The following is a 27,306-nucleotide window of genomic DNA, read 5'->3' on the forward strand; positions in this document are numbered from 1 at the left end:
TTGACACTTGCTTGTTTTTTATATTGCTTCAAATGTCTTTTTTATGCCTTTCACTTTCTCATGCACCCCTAATCCTTATTCAAAATGAAGAACAGGACAAAATGCAAATGATATTGAAAGCATTTTAAGATCTTTTTTCAATGTTGTTTATTGAAGGCGACATAAAAAAAAACGCACATACGATTGTGTGTCCAAAAATGAACTATACCGCTTGCATATTTTGTAAAGCAACACTAAGAAGTTTTATTTATTTCAAAATAAAGCTGCATCTCAGCTTTGCCACATAGCTGATAAAACATATTATTACTTTCAACTTCACTCTGCTTTTTTTCCCCACCTAGTTTTCTTTATTATTTTCAAAATATTTCAGCTTTTTTTTTTACTTTTTGGGACACTTTATTCCCACGACATTTTCCCCAACCTAATTGTTGTTCTGAAAATAATTTATTACAACTTAAAAGTGACATTCTATGCTAGTAAATGATATTTTACCTCCACCAAGAGCAGCACAGAGGTTATGTTTTTTCCAGTGTTTGTCTGTTTGGATTCAAAATAATTAAAAATGTTCAGGAATTGTTGGAAATAGGATATGGAAGAACTGATTAAATGTTGGGATCATCCTGGGATCCAGGGATTTTTTTTAAATTATTGTTTTTATTTTCCAGGATCCAGGAATTTTTAAAAGGATTCTTTAATACTGTGAGATATTTTTTTCAGCCTTTTCAGAATTTTTTGTATATAACTCCACTCCAAAAATGGTCAGAGCACTTGGGTAAAAAAATAAAATAAAATCAAAATACAATTACATATTCCAACAGGTTCTACAAAATATCAACGACTGATTCCAGAAAATGTAGGATTATTATTTTGGTATGATTCATCAATGATCCATCCTTCTTGTCCTGCTTGTGGTTAGTCTTCTTATCTTTAATAAGCTTTGTACGTTTTCTTTTTGTAATATCACGACTGTATTCTCATCATATTAGACATTTTTCTCTCAACCTAATTTTCCAAAAATTACAACTTTCATTTGTTACATTTGATCTGCTGCATTTAATATTTCAACTCCATGCTACTAAAATTACATTTTTATCATATTATTACCAGTTTATTCTGGTAAAATTATGAAGTTTTTTCTTAAAACAGCTTTATTCTCTTAATATTTTCCTTTATTCTCTTCAATTTTTTTTCCTCCTATTTCAACTTTCTTTATTGCCATATCTTGACTTTTATTCTCTTAACTTTGACTTTTTTCTGCAATCAAATTTTGAAAAAAAAAAACTTTGTTTGTTTCCCATAATATATTACAGCTTCAAGAAATATTAAAGAAAAACATTTGTAGCAGCTAACATAAAATGACCTTATTTTTCCTTAAAATATTTCAACGTCATTCTCATTAGATTAGCAAATTTTTCTCTTAACGTTTGGATTTTTTCATTGTTGCTGGGGTTTTTGTAAATGTTTTAAATTGTTTTTTACAATGTCACACAGGCTGCACTTAAGACTCCTGTTTTAGATGCTAAAAAAGGGTGTATAATGTGCATAATGATGTCTTTATTTCAAGAATAACACATATTCATTCACAACAAGCAAACAGAAAATGGTTTTAATTAAAATTCATGAATATCTTTTTAATTTGGTATTAAGATTTGTGATTTTTCAAAAATAATTTTCCATTTGAAGTAAAAAACAAAACAATCTTTTGACCAAATGCAAAAAGACTCATGTATTTATTTTTCATTTATTTCATTTTCAGTTTAGCTGAAAGGTTTCCAGGGCGATTTTTATTTCAAAAATAACTTGAAAAACTTTTTATTATTTAAAAACATTTTTTTTTCATAATTTTGAATTGGAATAAAAAACAAATCTACCATCATTTCTATATTAATTTCAGATGGCATAAATACTAAGGGAGGTGTTTCCATATTTTGTAATTATTTCATGAAGCATAACACGATTACCTCAAGTATTTTCAAAGTAGCTTCGAGTTTAGCTAAATTTTCAATTTTAAGCGGTAGCATTGCTGACCTCTGCTGGTTAAAAGCGGTACTGAACGCCTTTTTGCTCATCCCTGTTCTTCTAAATGCCAGCATGTGAAGGTAACGAAGGAAGGGAACGGAATTAGTACAGACATTCTTTTCAGGCAGGCAGGTGGGGGTCGCCCCACGTGAGGCAAACAGGAAGTGAAAACGACCCCGTGTCTTTTCGGCCCCAACACCATTCCTCTGCCACTGACGGTCAGTCAGGCAAGTCATCAGAAGACTAGAAAAGAAGAAACAATCTCTGTCTTCAATTGGGGCGAGGGGTAACGACTGTTGCTAAGTGATGTAAACACTACAGGGGTTGGGGGGGGTCAGTGGGCTGCGGTCAAACGTCCAAACCCGTCGGGCGGTGTGTTGCAAGGCATGTGATCTGTCTTCGTGTCACACTTTGCCCTGCTTGAGCCTGTCGATGTGGTGGCACAGCTTGAGGGCGGGGCCCAGCTTGAGGCCCATGTACTTCATCATCATGTCGCTACGCAGTAGAAGCAGCGCCTTGCCGTCTATTTCCTGCACACAAAAAAAACACACACAGGCTTAGCTTGAAGGCTAGGCACTTTTCCACCATATATTTTAGGGCTGTCAAATGATTGAAATGAACATTTTTCATCAGATTAATCATGGTTGTCTAATTAATTAATCATGATTAATCACCATGGCTCACTATGTTTAAAATATGCACATTTTTACCATATATTTTTTGAAAGAAAGACCTGGCTAGCACGCAGGCCACACAGCTAGGGGACCCGAGTTCGATTCCACCCTCGGCCATCTCTGTGTGGAGTTTGCATGTTCTCCCCATGCATGCATGGGTTTTCTCTGGGTACTCCGGTTTCCTCCCACATTCCATAAAACATGCTAGGTTAATTGGCGACTCCAAATTGTCCATAGGTATGAATGTGAGTGTGAATGGTTGTTTGTCTATATGTGCCCTGTGATTGGCTGGCCACCAGTCCAGGGCGTACCCCGGCTCTCGCCTGAGGACAGCTGGGATAGGCTCCAGCATAAGCGGTAGAAAATTAACGAATGAACAATGAGCAAATACATTAGAAAGTAAAATATGTATTCTTCATTTTACTAATATATTCATTGTAGATGTCAATCATTTGAAACAAGACATTTCATAATGATTTTTTTTAATTGTTGTGTTGTTCTTTTTATTTTTAATCTTATTTTAAATAATAGCCAACAATAATTTATTCATTTTAGGTGACAGATCTTTTTTTCCACAATGAACAAATACATCACAAAATAAAATATTTACAAATTTAGTTCATTTTGAGCTGTATTCTGGTTTTGGATGAGTTTCCATATTATGAAAAAAACTGACAATTTTATTGTTGTAGATGCCAAAATCATCTTTTTAAAACATTACATTGATACATCGGTACATAATAATTTTGTATTGTTTTTTTATTATGGTTTTAGATCATTTTTCATATTATGAAATAATAACAAAATTGCAAATATTACATTTAATCTTCATTTAATTCATTTTTATTTGGGTTTTAGATGTAGATTTTTCCTTTTCCATACTCCATATTCATTACAATGACTAAAAAACATTTTATGAATGGTATTTTTAAAAATGTTGTTTGTTTGTCTTTTTGACTTGAGATGAATTTCATGAAATATTACACTGGAATCTTTTTTCTCACATGAAACAATGGACATAGATAATCAAATAATCAGATAATCAAACTGTCTCCGTTAGAAGCCTGGAGTCCACATTAGAACGTTCTACTGTCATACTAATATCAGAACAGACTTTTTTCCACAGCTTTTGCTGGTCTGTGTCAAAATGACGACAAGGAAGAGGTCAGAGTTCATATCCACAAGTGTATCCCACAATGTCTACGTTCTGTTCTATTGAAAACAATGTTTTACCAAATATTTGCTGGCTAAAAAGTGTATAAAGGAGTTAACGTCTGCAAAACAAAACACTGCATTTGCCCATGTCTGTTCACATATACAGTATTTGTACATATGTGTTTATTTACGCTACGAAGACGCTTGTTTGCTTGTCAGCATCTTTCACCCGAGGACTGGAGCACAAGCTTGTGCTGGAAGACACAGCCATCGTTGTTTCTATTTGTTGACGGAAGTAGCGTAAGCTCCTGGGCTAAATCAATGCGCCTCGGAAAGAAGTTTCGCTAATGTTTGAACTCATCAAAATACGGCAAAATACTGTAAGTATTACATGTTTTCATCAATGTACTTGTTTGTTACTGGTGCAGATGATATAGAAGTATACTTACGTGTTTTCTGAACAATTCCGCATGTGGCGCCAAGGTGGCGGGGTCCGCATCCCTCACAAACCGCATCACCTCCTCGATGGACCAGTATGATGGGTTCTTCCCAGGTGTCGGCTGGGAGGAGGCGCTGTCGGGTCCAGTGGTGGAGCTGGCTGCAAAGGTGCGGAGGAAAGATTCAAGTCCAGAAGAGATGCGTGTCCTGAGAAACGTACCTTCAGCTCGTCTGAGCAGCTGCGCGGAGGCGGGATTGGACAACAGGCGACGGACGGGGGCTAGGCCGGTGGATGGCGGCCGGTACTCGGAACAGCTACGCAACATCTGAGGTGCTGGGGTCATGGAGTTGGACGCAGAGTCCATGTAGCGCTGCTCCTTTATGAGGACGTTGTCTTGGTGGGGCAGTGTCTCGGCTAGAAGACACATTTTTGATATTAATATTATTTATACCATATACATAGACACACATATATATATATATATACACACAGTTAAATTGGATATATTTTAATATTTTTAGTGATATGTGATATCAAATAAATGTGAAAAGTTGCATAGTAACTGACTGGGCTGTATGTACATTTGTTTTAAAATGATACAGCTGCCTACATAAACCCAAAATTAAGCACACAATATCTGCAAAATTATTTGTCATGTCATTCTGTGGTTACTTTTTTCAGATATTTGATAACTTTTTGTATTCTGATCATTTATAGTGTATTGTAAGTCAGCGTCAGCCATGACGATCTCTGTTTTGGTTCTCAAGTCACATGAGCACGTGTGGCTCCTTGTTGCTGTTTTGGTTGCCGGGGGAAGAGGTGGTAACTCGTCATCTCATTGGCTGCTCACTTCACTAAACTCGTCGTGTCATTGGCTGAAGTCGCCGGTGGGCGGATGCTACGTCAGGAAGCTTCCGTTTCAGTGTGAATCATCATTACTGTCAGTCAGGACACCAGCTCGTGCACAACAGTTGAGGCAATACTTGTGTTGACTTTAAGTCGTTTAAAAAAATGACATATTTCAGCGAAAAGGAATAAGAAGATTAGTAAATGTTAAATGGACGAAGACTGACAAGTTTGTCACCGCCGACCGCTGTTGTTAGCTAGGAGCTAGCTTGTGTACGTACGTTTATTACAACGCATTCTGAACAACATGGCATGTTGTGCTTTTCTTATATTTTAATTACCCCATTGTAGGTCGGCGAGGGGGGTGTGCAGGGGGCACTTGGACCAAAGAACCGAAGCTGGGCCGCCGGGACGAGCACCGATGGACTCTCCGCCGAGCGAGCACGGCGCCGAGAAGCACGACCGTAAGTACACACGGTTACAAATCACTCATAGGAAACCCGCCTCTCTCTCTGAATGCCATTAAATGAACCTTTATTTGCTTAACTTATCGTATTACTTCCGTTTATGACTAGTAGCTCCGTCAAGAACCATTGTTTTTGTTACGCTATTGTAGTTTGAATTTCCACCTTTTGATTGGCATTCAAACGCCTGTGAGGTCAAGGACATTTTTGGGCTAGCGGAGTAGAACACCACCGCCACAGCCGCTGTGGTCAATCCGAGCCAAATGGCACATAAATAATAATGTCACTGTAGTAGCATGTTAACACCTTGCAAGCACAGCTTTAGTAGTGCTTAGCACAGTGATTTTCAACCTTTTTTGAGCCACGGCACATTTTGTTTACATTGGAAAAATCTTGTGGCACAGCACTAACCAAAAATGTTACAAAATGTCACCACAACCTCACACTTGCATCAAAAAGTCTATGGGAGGAACAAGGTAGGTGTTGCCACACGCACCAATATTACATTGCTCTGCCAGCCTTTACCACAGACTCGACAGTAGACACATTTTTACATGACGACTTTTTCTCTTTCCGAATGACCTTTCGGGAAACAATGGTATCCATGGAAAGGAATATTCCAATCTCTTGTCTACATGCGCCGCTATAATCAACCAGAATAGTCAATAGGGCATGCGCAGTAAAACGTAAACATCAACATCACGTGGTACCGACTTCCCCGAGTTTTTCTTTCACTTGTTGGAATAACTCCGTATTGTCAGTTTTTCGTTTGTCCAGTCTTGAAATTTAGTTTGAATCAAAAACAAACTTTGCTTAGTCCAGTGCCGATTGCTGGCCTCCATTTTTAAAACTGAAGAACGTCTGGAGCTGCGTGTTACGTCATATCTGAGCATGCGCTGAAAGAACACACCCGGGATAAATTTTAACAGGAAAAGATCAAATTCAATCTTGCTAATATTTTATAATTAAGCGCGGGACATGTTTTATATAGATATATATTTTCTTTAATAAAACTGGACTTGTCAATAAAGTATAGAAGGGTTTAGATTCTGTTCCACAAATGGCGGTAATGCATATGAAAGCTTTCCGTTTGAGCGGGTACAAGATACCTTAATCGGATTGGTTAAAGGAATATTCCATCCCTGTTCAATTCTTTCCGTTTGAGCAAATAAACCAAATGCAATTGGAATATTTGGGTCCATGTATACTATTGACATAATGTTTGCAAATGATGATTAAAAAAAAGTGATATTGGATAATTCCTCATGACACACCTGACGGTTTCTCAAGGTACACTAGTGTGCCGCGGCACAGTGGTTGAAAATCACTGGCTTAGCATGTTGTCTCAATTGTGACCAGAAAAGGCTAACCTGAACTCTGATGATCATGATACAGAAAATAAATGAATCACACATAAATAAACAAACTTGCTAATTTTACAGATAAATCATGATAAAATGTGCATGCGTGTTTGTTTTTTTCACCTGTCTCTACCAAACACGCCGGTTAAGGGGGACCTATTATGCTTTTTCCACTTTTCTAATTTTTGGTTAAGCCATCAATGATGTTATGGCTGTTATTATAATTTTATTACATTCAGGTTCATTAGTGGATTTATGAAAAAAAACTCGGTCAATTAATTATTATTTTTTCAAATACAAATACTTTTCCGACCTCAACAAATACAGGCTGCATTTCACAGCCCTAGTAGTTAGAATGTTGTATTCTCGTGTTAAGCGATGCCAAAGTTTCCAATACTGAAGTATGTGCATTTGCAAGTGAGTCCGGAAAGAAGTTTGGGATGGCTCACAATACGCTCGATTTCAAAAGGTGTGGTAAAACCGTTCCTTTGTGATGTCACAGAGGGGTGGACTTCCTTGTATGGTTCATAGTTAGGAAGCTTTTTGGGTGTGTGGCCAGTCGTGACCAGGCGGGCCGTGGTTGGAATAAATTAAAACAGACCATTTTGACAGGAAGCACAAATCAAAGGCAATATAGCTGGAATAGGTGCAGATTTTGCAAAATCTAGAAAGTTTTCTGTACGGGATATTGTGTATAGCTGCTCTACAGGAGTCCACAACTCAATACAAAGGGAATATACAACCATCCTGTCCACTTGACCTACTGCTGCTCAAGGTGCAGTGGAGCCTTGTCCCAACAGCAAAGCTGACTTAGGCGTGAGATTGGCAAAGTAAATATAAACAAAACGACACAAATTGGTACGTTAAAGTGGACCTATTATGCTTTACCACTTTTCTGACTTATAAATGTAGTTCCAATGTTGTATTCTTGTGTTAAACCATGCCTAAGCATCAGATAAAGAGGTTTGGCACTTGTAAGTGAGCCCTGAGAGAAGGTTAGGATGGCTCTGCATGCTCTGTTTTACTGAATGTTTTTTGTAACACTGAGTTCTACTGATCCAGACTATATGGGCATGCCCAGACACGTCAGATACAGTGGAGGAGGGCCGGGGGTGGTAATGGAACTCCATGGAAACACGAGAGGTGCAGAATCTGGAAGATCTCGAAAGCTTTCTGTGCGGGTTATTGAGTGTAGCTGCTCTATAGGAGTCTACAACTCAATATTGAGGCCCAAAAATGAGCATAATAGGTCCACTTTAAGGAAAAATACCCTATGTTCATATTTATTCAACTGCAATTTTGTTTACAGATACTTGTGTGTTTTTGATGTATTATTGTTTATTTTCCAATAATGGAGGAAATTACTAGTGCTATACATACAACTCATATCCCAATATATTTAGGTTGAATATCTATATGCTATATGATATATATCCCAATATTTTTTAGAGTTTAGACAAAATTAAAGCCAAATGTGAGTGTCCCCTTGTTTTATTAAAATAAATACTTAACACAAGGATTTATTTTATATTTTAAAGCTTCATACACGATACACATTTTTAAAAAAATAGCATTTAAGAATAGTCGCTACAATAATTTTTTCTAAATAAATATAGATAGATAGGGTCAAATATGTTTTTTTACAAAGCTTTAGCTATGCTCAAATCCAAGAAGAAAATATGAAGGAGTGCCTGTTTGAAGAGGACATTTTAAAATGTTAACAACTCAAATATACTTTAAACTAAATAGTAGTATTTTTAAATAAACTTTTCCAGAAGACACAAGCATGTCCTTATTTTGTTGCGGAAATACCAACGTGTCGACTGCATCAGGCTAACTTCCTTGTACATTTGTGCTAGAGCTTGTGCTAAATAATTGTGACTTCAAAACCTCGCTGGACATAGCGAGTACATCCTTTTCAGCAGGTTTTTATAGCGTTTTGTCCACTGCTGCAATGGGGACCATATACTGAATTAGCAATGTTTCATGGGGAACGCAATAGGAGCGCGGCAGACATCACACACATTCCTCATATTGGAGTTTATGCCAGGTTTTAAGGTGCTGAAAGTGCCTCCATATTAGCGAATTACTGCATATTCCTTGCCGAGTTCTTCCACCGCAGAAATGCTAGCCTGTTAGCTTCTACTGAGCCTCTGGGTAAGTGAGATACAGTTCAAATCCAGTCTATATCGATATCAACAATATGGTATTGTGCACAGTATATCATGGCTGTTTTTATTTATCATGCAGTTCATTGATTTATTGATCCTGATAGACGTACGAACCGCTAAGTGAGCTCTAATGTTAAGTGAAAATAAGATTGGTGTGTACACTAAATATTCACACACAATCTGGACATTTTCACTGTGCTGTACTCGCTTGTGTTGTGCAACCACACCTATAATACTATATAGGCTGTAACACACTGACTACTATAAAGTGGATTTTCTGTAGTATTGTCACAACAAAACCATGAAGGGGTTGTGCTGACTGTATTTACATACATACAGTGTGCGTTTCTGTGTCTTTCAGTCAGCAAAGGAAGGCAGGTGAGTGAGTTCCAGATGAAGTTTTTTTTTTTTCTTCCTAAATCACGCACATGCTTGTGGGCAGACCTTCACTGCATTGCCACTGCACAAATTTGCATGATGCCATTCACTCCCACCAAACACATATGAATGATTCATGGATGAAGTGTGTCTTCCATGACAGTCACCTGTTTGGCTATTACACTTGATTGTCGGCCGTGGTGGTGCTTATTATAGTGAACGTTAGCAGGTTAGTTTACCTAGCAACAGACCGTCAAGTTATTCCTACAGGCGATGTTAAACTGTATAAGCCACGGATGTCCAAAATGCGGCCCGTGGCTGTTTTTTTTATTATTATTGTTCCGCATCACATTCTAAAGTATAATTCAACAAGAAAACAAACCCCAAAAATGCCATATTAGGAGAAAAAGCTGCAATTTAACGAGAGCAATTCCCAATTTTAGGAGAACAACAGAAAAGGAAAATAAAGGAGCATAAAGTTCAAATTCATTCATTTTGTGCCGCTTATCCACATGAGTGTCGTGGGCGTGCTGGAGCCTATCCCAGCTGTCTTTGGACGAGAGGCGGGGTACACCCTGGACTGGTGGCCAGCCAATCACAGGGCACATATAGACAAATGGGGGGGAATATATATATATATATATATATATATATGTGTGTGTGTGTGTGTGTGTGTGTGTGTGTGTGTGTGTGTGTGTGTGTGTGTATATATATATATGTATGTAGATCTGTCTCTCTCCCTCTCTCTCTCTTTTTATATATATATTATATAATATATATATGTATATAATGATGCGTTTATGGAAGTTTCCTTTAACAGCGGCAAATTTTTTTGATGCGCGATTAACGTGTGCTCCTCCTGTTTGACCCTCGCCCTCCACCGTAGTTTGGTTGAAGCACGGTAACTCTGTAGCCACAAGCTGGAACAAATATTGATGGGAAATGGAGAAAGAAAAGAGTATTTATATTGGTAAAGTTAGCTTCAAAGCCCTGGCAGATGGCTCTTGTAGCAAGACCAAAGTTATTTGTATCTACTGTCGCTGTGTTTGACTTCTCACGGATTCCATGGCCTGCCAGAGACTGGAGCAGTGCAGGTATTGTTTTTATTGTCATATACAGTGCTACCTTGGCATAAGAGTGGCCCAACTAACCAGTGCTTTTCACTGATGATTTTGGCATCGAACTGCCAGCTAAATTGGACTTCCAGCTGCTATTGACGGGCTGTCAATGTGATGACCGTGGCTGAAGTCCAGTGTTTTGCTAGCGTTAGCCATTTAGCATGGAACTACCACAATGATGCACATTAGCACTCAAAGTCATCAAATCCTACCTATAGCCCTATGTTTTAGGTATTATCATTTCCTCCAAATATTTTTCAATTTCAGTCTATTCTAAAATTATGCCTTTTTCTCATTAGATTAAGTTTTTCTCCTAATATTTGGACTTGCTTATTTTTGACTTGTGGGTTGCACTTGTGTTGTGTCCTAAGTACATAAGTATAAGTCCTAAGTAATAGTGCATTATTAAAGGCCACCCATCCCCCACAAGCACTTTGAAATTTTGAAATGAACATACCTGCACTGAAAAAAGGACATTTCTGATGCCTGTGTTTTGTTTTATGTAGGACATTTTGAGACAAACTTTGTATTTTTGTAATCATTCATTTTCTACCGCTTTTCCTCACGAGGGTCGCGGGGGTGCTGGAGCCTATCCCAGCTGTCTTCGGGCGAGAGGCAGGGTACACCCTGGACTGGTGGCCAGCCAATCACAGGGCACATATAGACAAACAACCATTCACACTCACATTCATACCTATGGACAATTTGGAGTCGCCAATTAACCTAGCATGTTTTTGGAATGTGGGAGGAAACCGGAGTACCCGGAGAAAACCCACACATGCATGGGGAGAACATGCAAATTCTCGGGTCTCCTAACAGTGTCTAACCACTCGTCCGCCGTGCAGCCCATATTTTTGTATTGTTTTTTTTGTGTGTGTTTGTGTGCCTAATTTGCAATTTTCCTTTTTTTTTGTCCATGTTGTTAGACTGCTCCTCAGACCAGACCAGGACACAAGCCGTCCCTGCATCACCAGAGGCCATGCGAAATGATCACACGTATTGCCAGGCGTTCTGCACTTGCAGATTCAGGAAAAAGCGGAGATGCAGGACCTTTAAGGACATCATTGACAAGTTCATACGTGAAAGTAACGAGGCAGCTTTGTTCCACACAGGCATTTCAGTGGAAAACTTCCACATCCTGGTGGACACTCTGCAGCCGTATGACAACGGCGCCTTCACTATGTGCGTGCAAGCTCAAGTTCTCATGACATTGATGATGTTTAAGTCCAACCGTCCTTTAGCCGAACTCAGCACTTTCTTCAAAACGTCCGAGTCGACAGCTAGCCAGATCATCTTATTTTGGATCGACTTCCTTGAGGTGGTTCTGCGGCCTGCTGTTCCGTGGCTTCCCAAAAAAGCCATTCAAGCGACAATGCCTGCCGAGTTTAAGAAGAACTTTCCAAATACTACATGCTTTCTCGGCTATAGTGAAAGCGTTCTGCATAAGCCCCGAAACCTGGACAGCCAAGCACGTTCACCCAGCACGGTGAAGTACCTGCTGGCTGTGGCCCCGTGCGGTCTGATAACGTTCATCTCCTCCGTCTACGCCGAGCGATGCGACGAGAAGGACATGACGGCCAACTCAGGAATACTAGACCTCTTAACACCAGGAGACGAGGTCATGACTCACGAAGGTTTGAGGATTAAGGACTTGCTGTTCGAGAGACATGTCAACTTGGTGGTATCGTCCTTGAGCAAAGATGGCGGGCGACCAGCTGAGGAGAAGCCCCAGAGCTCCGAACAAATTGCACATGTGGAAAGTCATGTGATCGAAGCCATTCAATATTTGAACACTTACAAAATACTTTCGCAGGGAGTTTCTACCACTTTGGCACCTCAAATCAACAAAATCCTCCGAATCTGTGCAGCTCTGACCAATTTGAGGGTTCAGCTTTTAAACTAATGTAGCTTTTTGTCAGAGGAATCCTATGTAAATATACACTATTTACATGGCTAATGACTACATTTTATTGACTTATGCCAGGGGTGTCCAAACTTTTTTCCATGTGGGGGGGGGGCACATCCTGAAAACTAAAACGCTGCAACATTGCCACCTTGAAATTATGCATCCCTGCTTCTTGTTACTATCAACTCCACTCTTTTTGGTTTCTCATAAGGTATTTTTTCTTTAACACTAAACTACTAAAATGACATCATTTTCCTCATAATGTTATCATAAGGTTATTCTTGACTGACTTTTTTTTCTTTTCATATTTTGACTTAACGTTCGTTACATTACAGCTTTTTTTTTTTTTTTTAAACATTTTCCAGCTATTTCACCGTCTTGTACATTTTCTTCTAACTTTATTCCCAATAATGTTTTGACCTCATTTTTCTCCAACGGAATTTTACAGTTTTATTCATTTTTTTTATTTGTATTACAACTTACTCTAATATTTCAACTTTATGCTACTAAAATGACATTTGTATTAATATCATGACTTGTGAAATCACAGCTTTTTCCTCATTACACGACAACTTTTGACTTATTCTAAAATTACTGCAGATTTTAAATTTTTTGCTGCTGCTGCTGCTGTTGTGTAGTATTCTTGTTGAATGCCACAGGCCGCAAATGGCCCCTGGGCTGCACTTTGGACACTCCTGGCTCATGCTGTGGAAGTTGTTGGTACAACACGAGGAAAGAGATGTTCTGAATTTCTTTGCACCTTAGCTTTCTTATTTATGACACCGCTGCTTGCCTCTTTGACACATTGAATATGTACTTCATGTATTTAACATTTTGTACATTTGTATTAAGAATATTCTGGGAACACATGTTTGTACATGTTTCTCTTTTTAGATGATTGAGTATTAATAAAAGGACCTGAACGGAACTGCGACACTGTCATTCCCACAGTGACGGATAATATAGATAGTATACCTTCTGAAGGGTGGGCGTCGGTGCGTACATGTTTTGGAGACAGGGGCGCGGCGTAGGGCGGCGACACCCCGGCGAGGCTTCGTTTGCCAACCCGAGCCAGCGAAGGTGTGTCCGGCATCTCCTCTTTTACTAGAATAGAATACCACAACTGTTAAGGTTATAACACACAAGACTATGAAATGAAATGAATTGCTTGTGCGTGACTTATTAGTCATGTTCATTCATTCATTTTCTACCGCTTTTCCTCATGAGGGTTGCGGGTGGTGCTGGAGCCTATCCCAGCTGTCACCCTGGACTGGTCGCCAACCAATCACAGGGCACATATAGACAAACAACCATTCACACTCACAATGGAGACAATTAACCTAGCATGTTTTTGGAATGTGGGAGGAAACCGGAGTACCGGGAGAAAACCCACGCATGCACGGGGAGAACATGCAAACTCCACACAGAGATGACCGAAGGTGGAATTGAACCCTGGTCTCCTAGGTGTGAGGTTTATTATTATTCATTATTCATGTTGTTAGTCAAAAATGTAAACGCAAAATGTGTAGTACTTGGATGCAATCAGCAAAGGTTGATTCAACCACAGCTAGTTTGCTTTTGGAAGAAAACTTTTTAAAATTTACTCTTCAATTGTGGGGCTGCATGGTGGAATTAGCGCGTGGGCCACACAGCAAGGAGATCCGAGTTCAATTCCACCCGCCGCCATCTCTGGAGTTTGCATGTTCTCCCCGTGCATGCGTGGGTTTTCTCCGGGTACTCCGGATTTCCGCCCACATTCCAAAAACATGCTAGGTTAATTGGCGACTCCAAATTGTCCATAGGTATGAATGTGAGTGTGAATGGTTGTTTGTCTATATGTGCCCTGTGATTGGCTGGCCACCAGTCCAGGGTGTACCAAGCCTCTCGCCCCAAGACAGCTGGGGTAGGCTCCAGCACCCCCGCGACCCTTGTGAGTATACTAAGCAGTGCCAATTAATGCTACAAATGTTCAATGATCACACTATTATTTACACCTTGTAAAGTATTTGATTGCATTTATATGCATATGATGTTTTTATGTTGTGAAGCGCTTTGCTTACTGAAGCACTTACTTACTCGTATTTATTCTGGTGCATGACAATAGTAAGCATGACGCACATTGTTCCCACATGGGTATGCATAGTCACCACCACTTCCCACATTTGTAGCATAAATTGGCACTGCTGCGATGGTGTTTGGATCTGACAAATTGTAAACAGGTTTGATAAAGTGTGGAATTCTTACAGGGCCTGCTTGGGCTGCGGCAGCTGTTGAATTTCGATGGAAAACCAACAAAGCTAAGGAGTGATGGTAGGAACACCAAGTGCAGATAGGATTGCAAGGTTTATAGTGTGTCTTTCTGTGTAAATATCCCATATTATCACAAGTGCGGCCTATTTTGTATGTTTCTCATACTAATATTACAACTTTAGAAATCATTTAAAATGTATTTATTATCTCAACATTATGCTACTAAAATGAAGTTGTTCCAGCTTTTTCTCCCGTGGGTCACACTTTGACACCCCTGTGTTAATTGGAGCTTTTACAGTGTTGACAGATGAACGTGTTTGCATTTACCTGACTTGGTCCTGTCCCTGTCGTAGGCATTGTAGTGGCTGAAGGGCTGGCTGCTGAACAGGTTGTCGCACTGTAGGTGACGGCACATGGTCTCCAAAAAGCGCAGCACAAAGGCAATGCTGGACGCTGAGGGTAGTTTGACCACACGGACCCCGCCGTCTGTTCTCACTAGAAGATGTGAACTCCTGATCACTGAGAGCTTGATGGAAATGCGATGGAAGTGCAGTGGTGATGATTATACCTCTTACCACCTCGCCGCCTCCAGACTGTGTGTGCAGAGCGCCGAGTAGGACTTTGGGCTGGTACGCGCAGTCCAAACAGGACTGGACCACCTGCTGAAGCACAGTGTTAACAGGCCCTGGGCCAAAGTGGTCTGGAAGATGCTGCATTTGTTTCCGATCCAGGTGTGGGCCGCAGTTTCCGCGTTTGTTGACGTAGATGCACACTGGGGACAGAGAAAGCAAAGTGGAATGGAGGTGATGCCCAGACTGGTGCAGACTTGAAATGCACCTGTTGAGACGACAGATGGGAGGCTGGCTGGGCTTCCATGCGGAATCTCGATACTGGGCCGGCTTGGATGTGACACCCTTTGGAGAACCTTAGGCTTTCTCTAAAGACAGAAAAAGTGTTCAGAATGATGCTACCGCTCTAAACTAAAGCACAACAACATGGTCTCACTTTGCTTCCTGGTTTGGGGCCTCTCTTTTTATGTGGCTGAGACACCAGCTGTGTGTTGTGGACTGTGCTGCCGTTTTGGGCTGCGGCGGCTTCGGCCACAGCTTTGAGGAGAGCTAGGGTCTCGCTCTTGGGCCGGCGACCCCGTACCCCCTTCCGGACAGGTAGCTGTGGCAGTGGGTTGGGGAGTCTGTAAGGAATCTGTAGGGAGCGCCGGCTGGGCTTGGAAGGTGACGACGAAGGCAGAACTTGCAGATTCTTGGGCAGCGTAACTGTAAAAGAATGTGAAAGATACCGTGAACAGAGAGGCGCCATATTGGCTTTCTTATGGAGATTGGAAGCAGATCTTCCCTCAAACACAGTAATGTCAGGTGATATGTCGTGGAATGAATGAACACATGGTTCTTTTATTGTGATGCCCCACTCAACTTCCCACTCTTATTAGCTTGGCTTTATTTTTGTCAAATTAATATGTAAAATGAAGGGTTTGATATCGGCTGTTTTTTTATTGTCCAAGTATTTAAACCTTCTTTTCTTTACATTTTTTGTAATTATGATTTTATTCCGGGCGGTCGAGTGGTTAGCGCGCAGACCTCGCAGCCAGGAGACCAGGGTTCAATTCCACCCTCGGCCATCTCTGTGTGGAGTTTGCATGTTCTCCCTGTGCATGCGTGGGTTTTCTCCGGGTACTCCGGTTTCCTCCCACATTCCAAAAACATGCTAGGTTAATTGGCGACTCCAAATTGTCCATAGGTATGAATGTGAGTGTGAATGGTTGTTTGTCTATATGTGCCCTGTGATTGGCTGGCCACCAGTCCAGGGTGTACCCCGCCTCTCGCCCGAAGACAGCTGGGATAGGCTCCAGCACCCCCGTGACCCTCGTGAGGAAAAGCGGTAGAAAATGAATGAATGAATGATTTTATTCCCATAATATTGTAACTGTATTCTTCTAACTTTAACTTCTTTATCCTAATTTTCAAAAAATTACAATTTCATATGATGATTCTGTTTGATTCTCACATAAGTTTAAAAAGGATAAAAACATATTTTATCTTTAATATTTCAACTTTAGTGCCGCCCCCAGATGGTAAGGACACACTTACCACTGTTGCCGGGGGGCTGCAGGCTGTGCTTGGTGAGCGAGCACCAGCCCACAGGAAAGATGTCCCGCGAGTCGTACTTGCACCAATAGTCAAATGCGCCCCTCCAGCCGTCGAACATGATGAAGACTTCGTCGCCCTTCACTTCCCCGACGGTGGCGGGGCAGATGAGGTGAGGGTTCTTCTTGTCCACGGCCTCCAACTTCATGCCGGCTTTGAAACTGTTCTGGGAGGGCCTGGGGGGCTCCTGAAAGGCGAGGTGAGGTCATTGCAACGACTCTTCAATGCACTGACGTGTGTGAGGAAATGAGAATAGAACCTTTTTGAAGGCTGTTCCTGGAGCCATCTCTGCTCCATTTAAGGTTCTCAGTAGGAACATGGGCCATGATGAGGCGTTCATGCGAAATCCTGGCAAAAAAAAACAAAAATACTTAATATTTGAAAACAAACTGACTCTTACTGACTAATACTCAACGCATAAGTACCAGGAAGTTCATCAGGACCAAATGTAGCAAGGTGCTGGAAAGCGCATGCGCCTCAAATCACGTGATGCCAGTGTAATACATCCTATTTGTCTGCAGATCTTAGTGATACGATACACAAGCAGCATATCATGCACTGCCATGACTTCAAAATATGCCTATCCAAGGCTTGTTAAATCAAGCCAGGCAGGCTGCCACTATTAAATTGAATTGCCACAGAGAAATTTGATACTCTCAATTTGCAAACGATAGCTTGACGAAGAAGTGCAAATAAAGGGTACGTTAAACACACAACATGAACTACCATATTCTACAGTATGTATGTAATCACAAGTAAGTGCACGCTTTAACTTTTAGTATGCTGAGTACTTCAGAAGCAACTCCCGCAACTTCCTGACATATAGGCTGAATCCCATTTTTGTTTTTAAAAACACAAGCTCATGTCTCACATTTCAAAGCCCTCATTTCTGCTGTGATGCAATAACCCCTGCAGCTAACGACACCTCATCCAACTTCCAGGCACGGACCCTCTTACCCAGTGGAGGCTGCAGCATGTCTCCGTTCTTCTCGCACGTGCCGATGGGCTGGATGTCCGAGGAGTCGACCAGCCGCCAGAAGTCGTTGCTGTTGTCGCCGCCGTCCAGGCGGAGTCGAAGGCGAACCCCAGTCAGGCCCATGACGGTGGCGATGCACACCGAGGTGGAGTTGCGGGGGTCCCTGGCTTCCAGTTTCATGCACACCTTGAAGTCGTTGGATGGTGGCACTCGCGCCTGTGGTGAGAGTCATCGCACTGTCAACACTGTCTTAGCAGCAGTCGGCCATATTGATTTTCACATTTCTTGCTAATGAGGGCAAAACCTTTGGACCAAAGCATGATGGTAGGTAGGAGCCAAAATGTTTAAATTTCCCTTATGTGTACATTTTGTTTCCATGGATACGCAACACACACACACAAATAAAAATACTTAATTTGGGCAAAAATCTGAACAACTTACTTACATATGTATACATAGTATTTCTAACGACTAACAGTCAACCTTCATGATTGGTCACAGTAATCATGCATAATTAATTCACCAGTGTCACCAGACACTTACTTCACGAGATAAGATGATACACGAGATTAGGTCTACAAGAACAAGATGAGATTTTGGCATTACTTTTAATTAGGGGTGCTTCGATCGATTGGCCACTGATGAGTATTGGCCCATTTTAATTATTAATTTTGTTAGTAATTACTGTACCTATTTTTGGACCCCCTGGCAGTTAAGGGACCTTTTCCCCGTTTTACGGAAACCATGCATCATAAATACATTTAAAATTGTCAAGTTAATCCATGTAATCCAGGGGTGCTCACACTTTTTCAGCATGCGAGCTACTTTTAAAATGACCGAGTCAAAATGATCTACCCACTACAAAAATGCAAAACATATTTTCAAATGTATTGAGGATTATTTGTACGTACGATGTATGTTGATGTACCTTACATAACCAATTGAGCCAATATTGCAAAACACACATAATTAACAGTTAACATTTTTTGTAATTACCTCCACATTACTCCCCATTTCCCTTCTTTGGTACTGCGATGGTAGAATGGCATATGAGGCAAACGCACTTCGAAAAAGACATTGTGAAAAAAAAGTCCACCTCCCATTCCGTATGGAAGTGATATGTTTTTGCCTTTTTACTTGGTCCAGCTCCTTCACTCATTTTAGTGACCATAAACTTTAGCGAGGGCTTAAAATCTAACGCAATTCGCCGACTAGCTTAACACTTTGCATCGTTGTTTACGCATGAGCGGTGACCTAAAGGTCAAAATTCAGTTGTCATCTGACTGGTTGTCCTGTATGTCAATCAAGTAACGGGGATGGATGATAGGCTGACATCGTAAGTTCTGCTGCACTTAGAGACGTTGTTTGATTTGATTGGTCGCCCGAAGGGCAACATTCAGTTGTCATCTAAATGGCTGCCCTGTATATCAATCAAGTGACGGCATTGATGCGAGGATGATATTTTTTTAATGTCACGCCGCGATCGACCAGCGATCGACCAGTACCACCTCCGCGATCGACCGGTAGATCGCGATCGACTTAATGAGCACCCCTGATGTAATCGGTATTGCAACGTGTCAGAAATGAGGCAAAAATGGCCATCACTGTTTTCCAAAGTCAAAGCTGAAACTGTGACTGTATGTTGTTAAAGCACAAAAGATACATAGTAGTTGTACTTTCATGGATGAATCCCAACTATCCCTTTAATAACTGCACATTGCGCATAGTACATACAAAGCTTGTCGCTCGTGTACGCTATGAAATCCATTTCAGTTTTAGGTTTTTCCATTTACAATTTTATAGAATTACATTTTTCGCATTTAAAAGTTATTTTTACCAGCAAAACGTGGCTGCTTTTTGGGTTACTTTTTATGTCCGTTAATTAAATGCAAAAAAATCCTGATATTTATTGATGCGGTACATCAATGGAGAATTTAGTCCAGTAATTGAGAAATGGCTGTAGCCTTTTCTAATGGAATGTCAGCCTCTGCACACATTGCAACTATATCTTCAACAAACAGTAATGCCTGTGCTGGTGATTAAGAAAGCAATACCAACTGCATATGGAAGATATTATTTTGTTTACACAGACACAGGACAAACGGCACTCTTATTTTGAAGGACAAGTACGAAAGCGTGTTCTTGTGTTCCGTTCAAAAATCATCAATTATCGTATTTTCTGGACTATAAGTCGCTCCGGAGTATAAGTCGCACAATGCAAAAAATGCATAATTAGGTAAAAAAAAAACATGCATAAGTCGCACTGGAGTATTAGTCACATTTTTTGTGGGTAATTTATTTTACAAACTGCTTGACCAAAACAGACATTGCGTCCTCTTGGAAGGCAAGTTCTAACATTAATAAAAGAATAGAGAACAGGCTGAATAGGTGTAAGATATGCTAACACAATGCTTATTCAGCTACATGAAAAATAAATATGAACAGAAAAGGTGTCCAGTGTTTATGTAACATAAACTGTTTTTTCATTTATAAGTCGCTCTGGAGTATAAGTCACAGGAACAGCCAACCTTTGAAAAAAAGTGCAAAAACACGGTACTCAGAACCTGCACGTCGTCATCGGGCATTGTAAAATGTTCCTCACATTGAAGCCGTAAAACATAACATGGTAAAAATATACTCATCCAACCTGCGTGACGCACACACAACCACACTGGCATGCTAAACTAAGCTAACCCCTGCCAGCTTCCATTCATGCACCTTGGTGCACCTTTAGGTGGGAGGGGACTGCCACGATTGAGCCACCCCCCGGGGAAATACTCCTTACACACGAACATTTCTTCTCCTCATGACAACATTCCTTCACTCATTCATTATGTCAATTTCCATGTGATTCTGCGTTAAATAGTACATTTCATTTTTATTGGCCAATTCCGTGACTGCATCCGTAATTTGGTGAACGTGGAAATCATAGGATGCTATATATGGACAGACAAAGCAATTTGATCCGATGTCTCATGTTAGGCCAATGTGGGACATCCCTAGTCATGACGCGTCTTAAAACAAATAACAGTATTCATTTCAGCCCATCATCATAACCTTGGGTAACATTTGAAAAAGCCACATCATACCTGCCGAAAGCAACTGGGTGGCGCCGGTGCAGATGACGTTTCTTTAAGATATTCTTCCCAAGTGAAGGATTCTGAGGACAAGAAAAAAAAACACAAGTATACTTACAGATTCCAAATAATGATGTAAATGTTGTCACTTCATGTCATTCACTCCTATTTTTGACCTAATATGATGACCTTGCCCAGTGAGGCGCTACAGTACCTTTCTTAAACTGATTTTTTTGTTATTTTTTTGTGATTTTATATATATAATACATATATATCACAATCACAAATACAACAATATCATTGTGAACATGACCCCCCCCCCCCCCACACACACACACACTAAACCCCCCACTAACTTAAAGGTACCAAATATCACCCAGGAGTGCATCCTATTCTACACAAGCCTTACTTACTTAACTGTTTAAAGCCAATGTGAACGTTACACTGTCAACAGCCTTAACGTTAGCGAGCTAATGCTAACAGAGGCAACAGGAGAACGCGTAACCGCAGAAGTAAATAGCAACTACCGTATTTTCTGGATTATAAGTCGCTCCGGAGTAAAAGTCGCACAATGCCAAAAATGCATAATTAGGTAGAAAAAAAACATACATAAGTCGCACTGGAGTATAAGTCGCATTTTTTGCGGGTAATTTATTTTACAAACTACTTGACCAAAATCGACATTATATCCTCTTGGAAGGCAAGTTCAAACAATAAAAGAATAGAGAACAGGCTGAATAGGTGTAAGATATGCTAACACAATAGTTATTCCGCTACACAAAAATAAACATGAACAGAAAAGGTATCCAGTGTTTATGTAACAAACAGTTATTTTCATTTATAAGTCGCTCTGGAGTATAAGTCGCAGGAACAGCCAACCTATGAAACATATGGTAAATGCAGCCCAACAGAATAATCTCCCAGTCGAACTCCGCTATTACTGATAGTTGAAAACAGCATCTGAAACCCAGTTTAGGTGAAAGGTCGCATGTTTACAAAGCAAAATACGGATACTACTAAGTTCAGACTTGTGAGGGGCAGGCAGACTGCTCAGTCTCCACCCCTGACAGCTGAACACCAGTCACTCATTGGCTGAACCGGGCATGCACTGCGGTCTCATGGAGAAACGCAGCTTTCTGATATATTTTAATTGTTCCTGAATACAAACATTTTTAAAGTATTTGTTTGAATTAATTATTCGTAAAAAAGTCATTATTTGTGCCATTCCGAATACCGTATTCGGGTTCGGCTACACCCCTATAGCATACACAAGTTTCTTGGAGCACAGCACACAAAAACATACACCTTTCCCCGAGTTGTCTTGAACGCAGCATAATCGTAGGATTGGACAGTAGCGGTTTGGAGGGGAGGGGCTTGGCAATAGCTGCATGTAGAGCATGGCTACAATTAGTTTTTGTTTGTCTGGGTCCGGCAGATTTATATATTTTTTTTTTCGTTGGTCATATTGAAACGCCGGAGATACTTTAAGCCCTGTGGGTGTAGTTCATTTGCAACCTGCAGCCATTTAATTATCGGCCTGCTCCACATTCGACAAATATAACATATACAGTACAATACAATACAGTACAATAGTGGGTTTACTAACTTTACTTAATGAATCAACATTTTTTGCTTCATTTGCACCATGTTAAGACCCCCATGTGAAAAGTGGGGTGGCTCACCTTTGGTTGCTTCTGGGTTTGTTCCTGCTGCTTTGTCCTTTCTGCCATCCCTTTGATCTAAGCAGCACAGAAAGACAACTTCGAAAATGATATTCTGTGCAGGCTTTCTAGCCTTAACTTAACCGTGTGAAGTGTATGTGTACCTTTGAGTGTTGTTTTTCCCATGGTGACACTTGGTGCTCAACTTGACAGCCCAGTCCTTTCACAAGCAAGCAGATCAAAAGAGCAATTTACTCAGGGCTCTACATTAAAAACAAAAAAGACTTGCCCATGGGGAATCCTTAAGGTGAGAACTACTTGCCCGAACTTGCCCCATGTAAAATGAAAAGACTGCCATGATATCATCTAATTTACTACATACAATTTACTACATACTACCTTACACATCGTAGTCGTAGTAAGCAGTGATATTTATAAGTTGTGCACCACAATGAAACATTATTGAATAGACACATTTGTGTACTAGTAAAGTGTTTTTAATCCAGAAAAAAAATGCTCAATGGTCAAACAATAATTTGTGAAGCAAAGGTGAGAAAAATACACAGAGAAATGGAAGCGCTAGATTTTGTATCTTGTGCAAAATCAGCACTTGGTATTGGATCTAATCGGTGGTGTTTCATTGTGACCACTTCAAATTGTCACAGCAATGTGATTCACTCACCTGTGCCATCATAAAATACTTGTTTAGGAGGCACTGTTTCATCACTTTTTGCTGTTTTCCCTCAGAAGTTGTTGAAGAATTTTCTTAGTCAAACGATCGCTGATTGGTTGATCGCGAACAAGAATGGGTGTGGGTAAAACGCGGACTGTGGACTTTGAACCGTGGTCTAATAAACAATTCTGATTTGTCCATTTCAAGATTTTGAAGGATTGGTTTGCAAATTACTACCGGAATTACGCAGTCTGTGTTTTACCAACACCCAACAAGAACCGCTTTAAAAAAAGCTCTTGGCAGTATGGCATGCCAAAGTGCACTTGCCCGACGGGAATATCACTGATTGGATTTACCTTCCCGAATTTTGTTTTAACTTGCCCCGGGCCATCGGTACATCGTTATTGTCGAGCCCTGTTACTACTTTGTTGTTTGACTCAAGCGTAACACCATCAATGCTAGACTGCCCATTTTACAATCCTGACTTTTAAAATTGCAATCACAACTTTATTTGAATAAAAAAAAAACATCTTTTTTATATTGTATCTTAGTGAGTATTTATATATATATGTATATATATGCTATAATAACATTTTCATGGTTACTATGATACAATATTAAGAAAATATAACATAAAATATAACATAAAATAGGATTTTATTCTCCTAAAATGACAACCGTCATCATTGTGATCAACGTGATTCTTCAATATTGACTTCCCATCATATATTCATGTACGTTGAGAACTTTTTGTCACGTAACCTTTCAACTTTATTCTCATTGATACAAGTTTACTCTCTCAAAATTAGGACTTTAAATAAAATTAATAAATGTACTCAGTATATTAAACAACTTTATTCAGCTCAAATTGAAAAACTATGCTTGCCATATGACTTTTTTAAAAGTTGAATGACATACCACCATAACCATTTCAAACTATTTGTGGAGTATTACCACTTTATTTTCATGAACGTACAACATTTTGAAGACGATATTGTGACTTAATTCACCTATATTCAGGTGAGACGACAACTCATTACTTTATTCTGTTTTTGTCCAAGTGGAACGCTCAGATTCAGACTTTATTCCTGCAAAGTTACAACTTTATTCTCATGTTGTGATATTTTCACTCACATTTGTACAACTTTTACAAATGTTTTGGAACTTTCTCTTTTGACATTCTATTATATTATAACTATTCTAGTCATATTAGAAGTTTACTTAGGGGAAATAAATAACCTTTTTTCACATCCTACTGTGCCTCCAGTCTCATGATATTGTCTCATGTTTATCCTCCTGAAACAGGGGTGTCCAAATTTAAACTTTCTTGTAATTTTTCTTCTCATAATTATATAACTTTATTTCCATTATATTTGAACTTAATTGTCATAGCATTACTTTTTCTGCAAAAATGATAAAAAATAGTAAGTTGTTTCTCATAATATTATGGCTATAAAAAAGGTATTTCATATATCAACTTTAGCTACTAAAATGGCATTACTTTTCCTCATAATATTACTTTTTATCATTAGATTGCAACCTTTTTCTCTCAATATTTCAATCTTGTAAAATAACTAGCTGACGTGGACCCTCAGGACACACTTTGGACACCCATAACCTAATCTTTTTTGGTGCAATATTCAACTTTAGCTTTGTTGTACAATTGTGATTTTGTATTTTATCTTTCAATCATGACATAATTGTAGTTCGGAACTTGTTGGGCGACAACACAGATTTGAACACTATTTTTAATACATCTTTCTCATCTACTAAGAGCTTTTTCTAGTGATATTAAGACTTTATTCCCACGATACTACAACTTTATTATCATACAATTTTATTCTCACAATATTCACTGTATCTTGCCAATATTACGCCTCTTTATTTATGCAAATGTACACATTTCCTGTGTTTTGTCATTCAATTTTGTTCAAACTTTGTCTCATCTTTTTTGCGAGTTCATTCAAGTATTTCACCTATTTTTTTGGTGAATTTGGAACATTCTAAACTTTTTCTGAACTTTTTCATGTGATATTATGACTTTATGATTGTACTATTACAACTTTGATATTTTATTTTAAATATTAGAACTTTATACTTGTCGTTCCATTTTCATTTTCATTTTCATTTTGTATTTCATAATTCATAGTTTGGAATGTGTTGGAAGTAAAGCAGATGGGGTATGACTGTGCAAATCAAATTGAACTGATTAGATTATTTGGTAATTACGAACTTTGCCATAAAAGATAATGACAATGTGTATCATAAAACAAGTAGGCTTGTTGACTTTAATAAACTCGTTGCTGGGAAAAAAAACAGTGACACCAACAGCTTAAAATGAAGACTATTATGTAGCGCAGTGGTAAAGGTTATGTAAGACACTATTATTATAAAGTCAGCTGGTGTTTGTTGGAAAGTGCTAACGTTGTGTTCACCTGCTGTCTAAAAAATAATAAAAGAATGTTCAATATTCGCCATCGGAAACCGGATGACGTGTTACATTACGCCATAATCTTCCAGGTAATAGCCGGCGCCCAGTGTTGACAAGTGAGCTGCTCTTGCTAACTAGAGCTGCTCTTGCTAACTAGGCTGGCTAGCTTTTATAGCTTCTCTATTATCGATCACAGTAGAGCCTCTTTCTGCTTTCCCCGACTCGATATCATACTAGATATTGTTCAGTAACTACAACCAACTTACCGAGTGCCGCCTTTCCTGGGAAAGAATCCAAAAAATGTTTGTATTTTTTTCTAATCGTCAGTTGCCATCTTTTCCCTCGTCCAGTGTGGTTGTAATGTGTGCCAAAGATCGCATGCAGTTGCAAGTCAACGCAAGCTACAGAGCGGGACTGGGCGAACAGCGGATCGAGCCAATGAGCTGTGAGTGTATTCAATCGTACAGCCAATCACAATTTGTTGTGGCCTACAAATTCGGCACGCCACCAACGGAGACGAGAGGCACATCTATGCGTTTGTAGAATCTTTACCGCTTCGCTCGTCTCCTGCTCATAACAAATAATAGATCATATGCATTTTAATGAAACGAAACTCCACATATTTTGTGGCATTTGTTCGTAGTCTTTAATTGAACAATTCCTGGCCTAAAATTCACAAGTGAATGAGGCATAGAATGTCTTTTGGAGTATTTTAAAGTTAAAAACAAGACACGTTCATATTCGCGCTGCAGAGGACAACGGATGCGTTCAGTATCATAGTTTATTTGGGTATTTGTTATTAATCTGTCACTCAGTGATGTCATCAATGTATACTCAGTCTAAGTGGCGGTACTTATTTTTAACCCTAAATGATTGCAAAAGAAGCTCATTCTCAACCCTTTCAATGTGTTTTACGCATTGTAGTATATTAGTGAAATAGCAGTGAAATGTACTTTTATTTCATGACATTAATGAGCTACTATTCTTCTCCGGTTGGCTGGCATAGGTCACATGTTTCTCCTGCGAGACAGTGTGATTGATAGATGTGGCATCCTTTTCTATCTTTAAATGTAAATTATATTGTGTGTGTGGTTGTATGGGGGAAAAAATACACTTTTCTTACAACAGCTTCAATTTCGGCTAAGGAATGCAAGCTACTTTTGTCGTATACTATAATCATTTTTAGTTTTTATAATTTGATGTCCCCAGTTTTGTTTCCTTCCACTAGAGGACAGTATTGTTTCTTTTAATGACAATCTGAACGTTTCAAAAACTTATGAAGGTTCTTCGGGGACTACATGATAATGAAAGGCAGTTTTATTATAAATCTGTTAATTATTTTGGCCAAACTGTGTGATTTTTTTCTGAAAGATGTTGAACACTATAGCTTCTAGTCCCCCAAAAAAGCTCTCAAAACAAACAAACAAACAAAAATTGTTCAGATTTCAATGTTTTTATTTAATGTAACCCCTGTTAAGCGTCTGTTAATTGTTATACTGATGTGTGCCTCCTTCACTACATCCATAAACTTCCTCTTTGGTCTTC

General features: G+C 39.5%; 2 protein-coding genes across 4 annotated transcripts; one reads left to right on the forward strand and one right to left on the reverse strand.

Annotated features, from left to right (window-relative positions):
* Positions 1-147: 147 nt before the first annotated feature.
* Positions 148-26,147, reverse strand: LOC131129338 (sex comb on midleg-like protein 2). Of its 2 annotated transcripts, XM_058072779.1 has the most exons (15): positions 26,028-26,147; positions 22,822-22,877; positions 22,679-22,735; positions 21,009-21,079; positions 17,901-18,135; positions 17,203-17,291; positions 16,887-17,130; positions 15,787-16,055; positions 15,619-15,718; positions 15,350-15,553; positions 15,109-15,276; positions 13,507-13,635; positions 4,507-4,701; positions 4,298-4,446; positions 148-2,549 (listed from the first exon to the last, which is right to left on the reverse strand). In XM_058072779.1, the coding sequence occupies exons 2-15, from the start codon at positions 22,841-22,843 to the stop codon at positions 2,424-2,426; spliced, it is 2,058 nt and encodes a 685-aa protein (XP_057928762.1). In that variant the 5' UTR covers positions 22,844-22,877; positions 26,028-26,147; the 3' UTR covers positions 148-2,423. The 2 variants fall into 2 exon arrangements, with proteins under 2 accessions (XP_057928762.1, XP_057928761.1); XM_058072778.1 differs by having other exon boundaries at positions 4,298-4,701.
* LOC131129340 (uncharacterized) lies at positions 3,584-13,750 on the forward strand. 2 transcript variants are annotated; one of them, XM_058072781.1, is made up of 3 exons: positions 3,584-5,406; positions 5,485-5,597; positions 11,552-13,747. In XM_058072781.1, exons 2-3 carry the CDS (start codon positions 5,555-5,557, stop codon positions 12,526-12,528), a joined length of 1,020 nt encoding a protein of 339 aa, XP_057928764.1. In that variant the 5' UTR covers positions 3,584-5,406; positions 5,485-5,554; the 3' UTR covers positions 12,529-13,747. The 2 variants fall into 2 exon arrangements, with proteins under 2 accessions (XP_057928764.1, XP_057928765.1); XM_058072782.1 differs by lacking the exons at positions 3,584-5,406; positions 5,485-5,597 and adding an exon at positions 5,613-9,507 and having other exon boundaries at positions 11,552-13,750.
* Positions 26,148-27,306: the final 1,159 nt, after the last annotated feature.

This window comes from Doryrhamphus excisus, chromosome 5 (genome assembly GCF_030265055.1).
Source record: "Doryrhamphus excisus isolate RoL2022-K1 chromosome 5, RoL_Dexc_1.0, whole genome shotgun sequence".
NCBI lineage: Eukaryota > Metazoa > Chordata > Actinopteri > Syngnathiformes > Syngnathidae > Doryrhamphus > Doryrhamphus excisus.

Excerpts from the sequence above, each read along its gene's own strand:
- LOC131129338 (XM_058072778.1), bottom strand. The coding sequence starts at position 22,843 with ATGGGAAAAACAACACTCAAAG. Across the intron at positions 18,136-21,008 it reads CACCCAGTTGCTTTCGGCAG|GCGCGAGTGCCACCATCCAA; the intron begins GTATGATGTGGC and ends CTCTCACCACAG. Across the intron at positions 17,292-17,900 it reads CATGCTGCAGCCTCCACTGG|GATTTCGCATGAACGCCTCA; the intron begins GTAAGAGGGTCC and ends TTTTTTTGCCAG.
- LOC131129340 (XM_058072781.1), top strand. The coding sequence starts at position 5,555 with ATGGACTCTCCGCCGAGCGAGCACGGCGCCGAGAAGCACGACC. Across the intron at positions 5,598-11,551 it reads CGGCGCCGAGAAGCACGACC|ACTGCTCCTCAGACCAGACC; the intron begins GTAAGTACACAC and ends CCATGTTGTTAG.